Here is a 9,743-nt window from a genome sequence, read left to right on the forward strand (position 1 = left end):
GCTGTTGGCAATTGTAGGGGTAGCCAGGTGGAAAGCATGGCCAGCCGTAGAAAAATGCTTGAAATTCTCAATTATTGTAGATTTATCAGTGGTGACAGTATTTCCTAGCCTCAGTGCAGTGGGCTGGGAGGAGGTGCTCTTATTCTCCATAGACTTTACAGTGCCCCAAAACATTTTGGAATTGGTGCTACAGGATGCATATGTCTGTTTGAAAAGCTAGGCTTAACTTTCATAACTGACTGTGTATATTGGTTCCTGACTTCCCTGAAAAGTTGCGTAACGCAGGGGCTATTCAATGTTAATGCAGTACGCCACAGGATATTTTTGTGCTGGTCAAGGTCAGTCAAGTCTGGAGTGAACCAAGGGCTATATCTGTTCTTAGTTCAAATTTTTTTTGAATGGGGCATGCTTATTTAAGATGGTCACTGAAGTGTGTTAGGTAGTGTTTGACAGTGATGAGGGGTGGTTGTTTGACCACGGGCCCCTTACGGACGCAGGCAATGAGGCAGTGATCGCTGAGATCGTGGTTGAAGACAGCAGAAGTGTATTTAGAAGGCATGTTGGTCAGGATGATATCTATGAGGGTGCCCATGTTTATGGATTTAGGGTTGTACCTGGTAGGTTCCTTGATAATTTGTGTGAGTTTGAGGGCATCTAGCTTAGATTGTAGGATGGCCGGGGTGCTAAACATATCCCAGTTTAAGTCACCTAACAGTACGAACTCTGAAGATAGATGGGGGGCAATCAATTCACATGTGGTGTCCAGGGCATGGCTAGGGGCTGAGGTGGGTCTATAAAAAGCAGCAACAGTGACAGACTTATTTCTGGAAAAGTGGATTTTTAAAAGTAGAAGCTCAAACTGTTTAGTCACAGACTTGGATAGTATGACAGAACTCTGCAGGCTATCTCTGCAGTAGATTGCAACTCCGCCCTCTTTGGCAGTTCTATCTTGATGGAAAATGTTGCAGTATGGGATAGAAATTTCTTAATTTTTGGTGGCCTTCCTAAGCTAGGATTCAGACATGGCTAGGACATCAGGTTTGGCAGAGTGTGCTAAAGCAGAGAATAAAACAAATTAGGGAGGAGGCTTCTGATGTTAACATGAATGAAACCAAGGCCTTTTATGGTTACAGAAGTAAACAAATGAGAGCGCCTGGGGAATAGGTGTGATGCTGGGGACTACAGGGCCTGGGGTTAACCTCTAAATCACCAGAGGAACAGAGGAGGAGTAGGATAAGGGTACGGCTAAAGGCTAAAAGAACTGGTCGTCTAGTGATTTGGGAACAGAGAATAAAAGGGGCAGATTTCTGGGCGTGGTAAAATGGATTCAGGGCATAATGTACAGACAAGGGTATAGTAAGATGTGAGTACAGCGGGGGTAAACCTAGGCATTGAGTGACAATGAGAGAGCTTGCATCTCTGGAGACACCAGCTAAGCCAGGTGAGGTCTCCCCATGTGTGGGATGTGTGACAAAAGATCTAAGGCAATAACTAACCGAAAAAGCAGAAGACAAGGCATATTGACATTAGAGAGAGGCATGTGTAGCCGAGTGATCATAGGGTCCAATGAGCAGCAATAGGTGAGTCCAGGAGCCGTTGTGTAGTCACTACTATGCTAGGCGAGCGGGAAGCACGGCGTTCAGAAAGCTAGCGGGCCAGAGCTAGCAGATGGGTCTTCGGTGACAAGGCAACAGAAAAGCCTTTTGAAACCACATCGGACGATTACGTCGGCAGAGTGTGATGGATCAGCGGGGCTCCGTGCCGGCAATAAAGTGTCCAGGCCAATTGGCAAAAGAGGTATTGTAGCCCATGAATTAGAAGTTATACCTCTTTGGCTAGCCGGGAGATGGGCCTAACTTGAGGCTAGCTCAAGGCTAACTGGCGATTGCTTTGGGACAGAGGCGTTACCCAGCGGTGGCCACTGAATTGCAGCTAGCTAGCTGCAATGATCCAATGTAATAGCCCAGAGCCTGCGGCAGGAATCCGGTGATGTGGTGGAGAAAAGCAGTCCGATATAGCGCTGTGTAGACTAGTAGGTTTTGACCGAGCTAAAGCTGGCTGGTGACCGAGCTAAAGGTGAAGACCGCTAGCCGTGGCTAACAATGACTTCCAGCTAGTAGCTAGTTAGCTGGCTAGCTTCTGATGGGGGTTCCAGTTATAAAGTGTAAAAATAGCAGATCCGTACCACATTGGGTGAGGTGGGTTGCAGGAAAGTATATTTAGATCGTAGGTGGAAAGTGAGATTAAAATCTGTACGAAAAAACGATGAGACCGACTATTTACATGGGACAAGACAGGACAAGACAAACACACGTCCGGACTGCTACGCCATCTTGGATTTCCGGGAGTACCTCAAGGCTCGATCCTAGGCCCCACTCTCTTCCCAATTTACATCAACAACACAGCTCAGGCAGTAGGAAGCTCTCTCCTCCATTTATATGCAGATGATACAGTGTTATACTCAGCTGGCCCCTCCCCAGATTTTGTGTTAAACAATCTACAACAATGCTTTCTTAGTGTCCAACAAGCTTTCTCTGTCCTTAACCTTGTTCTGAACACCTCCAAAACACAGGTCATGTGGTTCGGTAAGAAGTATGCCCCTCTCCCCACAGGTGTGATTACTACCTCTGAGGGTTTAGAGAATGGCTGGGAGAATGGCTGGATGGTACACTGTCCTTCTGTCAGCACATATCCAAGCTGCAGGCTAAGGTTTAAACTAACGTAATCGCTCCTCTTTCACCCCAGCTGCCAAACTAACCCTGATTCAGATGACCATCCTACCCATGCTAGATTACGGTGACATAATTTATAGACTGGCATGTAAGGGTGCTTTTGAGCGGCTAGATGTTCTTTACCATTCGGCCTTCAGATTTTTCACCAATGCTCCTTATAGGACACATCACTGCACTCTATACTCCTCTGTAAACTGGTCATCTCTGTATACCCGACGCAAGACCCACTGGTTGATGCTTAATTATTAAACCCTCCTAGGTCTCACTCCCCCCTATCTGAGATATCTACTGCAACCCTCATCCTCCACATACAACACCTGTTCTGACAGTCACATTCTGTTAAAGGTCCCCAAAGCACACACATCCCTGAGTCGCTCCTATTTTTCCAGTTTGCTAGCAACTGGAACGAACTTAAAACCCCCCACTAAAACTCAACAGTTTTATCTCCATTTCTACATTCAAAGACTCAATCATGGACACTCTAACTGACACTTGTTGCTGCTTAGCTTGATGTATTGTTGTCTCTGGATTTTTGCCCTTCATGCTGTTTTCTGTGCCTAACAATGTTTGTACCATGTTTGTGCTGCTACTATGTTGTGCTGCTACCGCGTTGTTGTCATGTTGTGTTGGTACCATACTGTGTTGTCATGTGTTGCTGCCATGTTGCGTTGTTGTCTTAGGTCTCTCTTTATGTAGTGTTGTGGTGCCTCTCTTTTCATGATGTGTGTTTTGTCCAACTATTTTTTTCCCCCCAGCAGGCCTTTTGCCTCTTGGTAGGCTGTCATTGTAAATACGAATTTGTTTTTAATTGACTTGCCTAGTTAAATACAATAAATAAATTTTCTCTTTATTTCTTTAAATGTCGCCAACAATAAACAATCCCCCCAAAAAACGACAGTGACGCTTACTAGGGCTATACAGGCCACTAACAAAGACAACAACCCACAACTAAGGTGGAAAAACAGGCTGCCTAAGTATGATTCCCAATCAGAGACAACGATAGACAGCTGTCCCTGATTGAGAACCATACCCGGCCAAAACATAGAAACAGAAAACATAGAAATAAAGAAACTAGAATCCCCAGCCTAGTCACACCCTGGCCTAACCAAAATAGAGAATAAAATCCTCTCTATGGCCAGGCCGTGACAAAAACCTTTACTCATGCAATAACAAAACAGCTTCCTGAACACAGTCCATTAACACCTTGATTGGTATTTTCACACAGGCGGGCAGAAATACCTCAAGAAGTTCCTCAAGAAGAAAGCCTAGTTTAGAAAGTCTACTAAAAAGCGGCTGGGGTCTCGCCCATTTTTACAAACACAACCGACTTCTCTGCGGTTTCATTGAAGAATACCCTGAAACTCATTCAGGAAGGAGTACCACTTGGAAGCTGTTTAAAGTAACAATAGATGAAGATTATGTTGTAGAAGGAAAAATCATAGTTTATCTGTTAATCTGCTCAGGATACACAACACATTTTTGGGTCATGGTAGGGTATAAGTAGTGTATCAAAATATTTGGGGCCGAAATTAGGCATTTCCTTAGTTGACTTTTTCCACCAAATCTTGTCAACACCCCCTCCCCTCTGAATGCTCCCCATGAGGTTACTCTAGAGGTGGATGAGACCAAGTCAGAGGAGCCTCAGTCTCTTATTTCACTGTTGTGACGCTCTATCACTCATATCGCTGTTGTATTTTCCTCCCTTTGGTGATGATCAGAAGAATAATAATAAGAATTGACATTGTCAGATCACAGAAAACCATATATGTACCCTGTGATATAAAACGTTGCATCAAGAAAGTGGATTTGTAGACTGTCTGTGCCTTTGAAATGGATACTGTGAAGTATATGTTTTGACCATTAAAATCGGATTCAGGAACCACCTGCTTGTTTGCGTTTTGTGGATTTCCATAATGAGTGCGTGAAAGGGCTTGCCTCGTACGAACAATCCCAATCTCGCGAGTTTACATTCTGTTTCGCTGTTTGAATGTTACAGAATGTAACAGAATGTAGCAGGAGAATGTAACAGAATGTAACAGGAGAATGTAACAGAATGAAACAGGAGAATGTAACAGAATGTAACTGAATGTAACAGGAGAATTTAACAGAATGAAACAGGAGAATGTAACAGAATGTAACAGAAGAATGTAACAGAATGTAACAGGAGAATGTAACAGAATGTAACAGGAGAATGTAACAGAATGTAACAGAAGAATGTAACAGAATGTAACAGAATGTAAGCTCACAAGATCAGGATGGTTTGTACGAGGCTGTAAAAGGCCATTTGTTGAAGAAAAATGATAAGAATGTAGTTGTTTTACTCTAGTTTCTGTTTTATTTTAATATTATATGATAAAATAATTTCTAGTAATGTAAGCATTTTTGTTATATACAGGTTATGGCTGATTTTTACTTTACATAACAATTTCACAATTAAATTGTTTTACAATTAGGATGAAAGAAAATGCTATACAAACTCAATCATCAGTCAATATCAGAATCAATCATTTAGTTAATTGACAATCATTTTAATAACAGAGACAGCAGGTTTTAAGTTCATTTTATCCTTAGGCTACACTACAAGCTGGAGTTTTCGAATCCAACATTTCACAAGGACACACACAGAGAGCAAAGCTTTGAGTGTGAATATCATTCTATTCTTTGATGCTGGCGTCCTGCAGATGACATTGTGATATTTCAAACTCGGAAAGATAAAATGATGAATAGAATAGAACAAGATGAATCAGACAGCAGATCAGTCATGAGAGGCCAGCTCAATAATCTGTTCCCAGCTTTCAACAGTGACAGATCACAATCATAAGCCAATTGGTGGTTCCAATATGGAGTTTAGTTGTACAACTACTGGTCTACATGGGGTTCTGGAACGTCATACAACTGTCAGGAAAAACATGTGACGTTTGTAAAGTATTTATAGTGGTTCTGCTTTCTGAAATGTCAGGCTTATTGCCAACAAAGAGCGGCCAGGAGAGATTTGAGAGACGACACAAGATTTGGTGTCACAAAATCATTCTAATATACTATAAAAATAATAATACATGTCATTCTGCTGTCAGATAAAAAATAAAAAAAAGCCAATGTGTTTCTCATGTTAAATCCAAATAAACTGGATTGATGTCTTTATAACGTCTGTTTGTGATGGTGTTAAAATATAAGTGTTCTGAGCAATCATGTGTCAAAGATCAAAAGTGTTGCAAGGCATGAGTAAGATCACCTACATTTACCAACAACTTACTGTGAGGAAGGAAAATCCTTTAGTGCTTTCGTGTGGAGTACTGGGTGTTGAGACATGTTGCAACATAACATGTAGTCTAGTCAGCCTGGCCAGATGAATCTCCGGTTCAGCCAGGTCAGTATAAGGAGGTGGGGTCTGGTTAATCATTTATTAAATGTGTTCAGCTGATCTTCTCAGGCCCATAAATTGACAGAGTTCCTGCAACACTGTCTCCGGCAAAGAGGACATTGGAGGTAAGAACTGATCTTTATTTCACTGCATTTGTCAAATCTGTGCGGAGTAGTAATGACATTGTCTATTCTCTCTCTCCAGGTAGATAAAATGTGGGGTATATCTTATTGTACGATAGTGGCTGTGCTGCTCTGCGTGGCCTTGGCAGCGCCCCATGACGGGGACCACGCCGGTCACACAGAAGACCACCACCACCACCTCCACCACATCGCTGGCGAGGCCCACCCTCAGCACAGCCACGGGGACGAAGAGTCCTGCCACAAGCTGGCGCCCCACAACGCAGACTTCGCCTTCACCCTGTACAGGAGCCTGAGCAAAGCCAACACCGAGAACATGAATATTTTCTTCTCTCCTCTGGGCATTGCCACTAGTCTGGCTATGCTGTCCCTTGGGGCTAAGGGAGACACCCACAGCCAGCTGTACTCCACTCTGGGCTACGGCGCATTCACACCGGAGCAGGTGAACAATGCTTACGAGCACCTGTACCACATGTTGGGCCACACTGGGGAGGCCATGCAGCTGGACATGGGCAATGCCTTAGCTCTGAGGGACGGCTTCAAGCCCCTAGCCAAGTTCCTCGAGGACGCCAAGCACTTCTACGCCAGCGAAGGCTTCACGGTCGACTTCAAGAACCCAGCTGAGGCTACCGCCGAGATCAACAAGTTCATCGCCAAGAAGACCCAGGACAAGATCACGGACATGGTGAAGGATCTGGACCCTGATACGGCCATGATGCTCATCAACTACGTCTTCTTCAGAGGTAGGAGGAGGACACTGTAGTAGGAGAAAATGGTCATGCACTTATTGTTTAATTTAAGAACAACAAAATAATACAGATCATTGATCAATTGATTGACTGACTGAATGACTAACTAATTTCCACACTGTAAACTAAAGATGTGTCGATAAAGAATTAACAGAAAAGGAATGTGCAGGACAAAGTAAAACCAATATAGGCTTATAACATTGTCTGTTTCTGCTTGCATGTTTACTACCCCTTAGTAACAATGTCCTCTACCTCCCTCCCCAGGGAAGTGGGATAAGCCCTTCGATGCCACGCTGACCCACAAGGCTGACTTCAAAGTGGACGAGAACACCAAGGTGCAGGTGGACATGATGAAGAGGACGGGTCGTTATGAGTTGTATCAGGACCAGGATAACTTCACCACCGTGGTCATACTGCCTTACAAAGGCAACTCCTCAATGATGGTGGTCCTGCCCAATGATGGAAAGATGGAGCATGTGGAGGCCTTCATCAACAAGGACTACCTGAAGCACGTGCACGAGCACCTGTTCAGGACGTGAGAACACATTATTTCATATACTTTCTAATGTAACTTTCTCTATTTATTCATGGTATATATGGTCAGTGTAGTACTACATCCTCTTCAGGAGTTAAGGAGAGTATATTTTATGTAACTTTTTTTATTGGGCACTTTTTCAGTATAATGTTGTCTATTCTTTTTATATTCTTTATTTCTAGCTATTCTTAACGTAAGGTCAGGGTAGTTTGTTTATCAGCTGACAAGACAAAGTTTGCAATAAGCATCAGATTGTATCATATATAGAGATTCTTAATGCAGATTAACATATGAATTTGGCTGGCATTTTATTTGCGAGCTGCAGGATCATGTACGTTTCTTTGCGATAATACTGTAAACTCAGTGTATGATAATCTCTCTTTCAGCAATGTGGATATCTTCATGCCCAAGTTCTCCACCTCTACCTCGTACTCCCTGGGAGATCATCTGAAAGACATGGGTGTGGTCAGTGCCTTCGGTGACTCAGCTGACTTCTCTGCCATCTCTGAGGATACCAAACTGAAGGTGTCCAAGGTATGATGATGTGTCACATCCATCTCATGTCTGCCTCTTCTCTTATCTGTCTGAGGGAGCAAAATAGAATAAGAATGTCTGTCTCTGATGGACTACTAAGGGTCTATTCCATTCTATTATGTTTATAGGCCATGTAGGGGACAGTGCTGTCAAGGTCAACAAATGAACCCATTCCTGTTCCCTCCCCAGGTTACCCACAAGGCTGTGCTGAGCGTAGATGAGAAGGGGACTGAGGCGGCCGCTGTAACTACGATAGAGATCATGCCTATGTCTCTCCCAGACACCATCATGCTCAACAGGCCCTTCCTGCTCTTCATCCTGGAGGACTCTACCAAGAGCATTGTCTTCATGGGCAAAGTCACCAATCCCAGCTCCAAATGAACTACAGAGAGGGAGGGAAAGGGAGGGAGAGTGTGACTAACATCTGAGGAGATTTAAGAAAGGTTTAAGGAAAGGTTCACGCTTTAACAAGTGGCAAAACATATCTGTATCTGACTTTGCGGTTCGCAGTTGTGGCATTCAAGTGTCGGCCATTTTGTCTACATGTGTTTTTATATCAACTCTATACCTAAAAGCAGAGGTGTGTGTGTATCTGTGTGAGTTTGTAGTTAGCTTAAAATTGTACGGATGTCCATGCTGGTTTGTTGATAGTGATGTGTCATGGTTATGTCTCTGGAAGTTGTGTTTCTAACGCATTTTCAAAAAATAAACACGTCTCCCAACAACATTAAAAAGAAAATGTTATATCGGCATTTTGAACAGTTAATAGTAGGCTGATGTCTCAAGCATTGATTTATCTGCATGCATTTCGACTGATATCTCATCTTGATTGCGATCATCTCAAATCATTGATTGGGTTAGATAGCCCCATGTCAGCATTGCAGTTCTTATTTGATATATCATTTTCACATTTTCCCAACACACTAGCATAGCACTAACACACTAGTATTGCCAGGTAGACTAGACAACTGCTGTCTATCAAGAACAGAGATCTGGATGAGTCCTGAGTTAGAACATTTTCCCAGTAGAGGACAGGGACCTGGGTAACCTGAGGTTCATTGGCCCTAGCTGAGTCGGTGACTTTTGACCTGTAAATAGACAGTTGCTTCTGGGGAGTTTATGTAATCAATCAATACCCCCGTCCTCATTCTATCCCCCTGGCACTCTCACATACTGACTCGTCAGAAAGACATGACGGAAACAGACACACTTGACCCCATGTGGTATGGTGTGTGGACTGTGTCTTCAGATAAAAAATATTTTCAGATTTAGCTTTTGATTATTTCATTTTTCCTGTTTCAGGACAAAACAATAATCCAATTGTAAAGACACAGACACAGATAGAAATATCTAATACCAATTGTTAAGACACATAATGCATATTGCTTCGACCACAAAAGGAACACTAAAGGACTTCAACACAGATTGCTGACAAACCGAAACAGAACAATGCAGTACTTCAGAGAATTCACTTTCATTGATCCGTGGGTGCTCCTAGAAATCAATGTGTAAAGAAAAGCATTATACACAGTGAATCCCTGGGATATATTTTAAGACCAACATACAGTAATTGTAGATGCATTGCATTGAGTTGTGGACACGATATCTTAGAGGAGGGTGCCCCACATCTCAATGGTGTGTCTAATCTACCCATTCTTTCCAGACCAGTTGATAATCCAAACACAATTTTTA

General features: G+C 43.0%; 1 protein-coding gene across 1 annotated transcript; it reads left to right on the top strand.

The window, feature by feature from the left end:
* Positions 1–6,195: 6,195 nt before the first annotated feature.
* On the top strand, positions 6,196–8,778 carry antiprot1 (alpha-1-antiproteinase-like protein). The gene is made up of 5 exons (NM_001124397.1): positions 6,196–6,218; positions 6,298–6,976; positions 7,247–7,517; positions 7,904–8,051; positions 8,241–8,778. The coding sequence occupies exons 2-5, from the start codon at positions 6,307–6,309 to the stop codon at positions 8,430–8,432; spliced, it is 1,281 nt and encodes a 426-aa protein (NP_001117869.1). The 5' UTR covers positions 6,196–6,218; positions 6,298–6,306; the 3' UTR covers positions 8,433–8,778.
* The last annotated feature ends 965 nt before the right edge of the window (positions 8,779–9,743 follow it).

Source organism: Oncorhynchus mykiss, chromosome 4 (genome assembly GCF_013265735.2).
Source record: "Oncorhynchus mykiss isolate Arlee chromosome 4, USDA_OmykA_1.1, whole genome shotgun sequence".
NCBI lineage: Eukaryota > Metazoa > Chordata > Actinopteri > Salmoniformes > Salmonidae > Oncorhynchus > Oncorhynchus mykiss.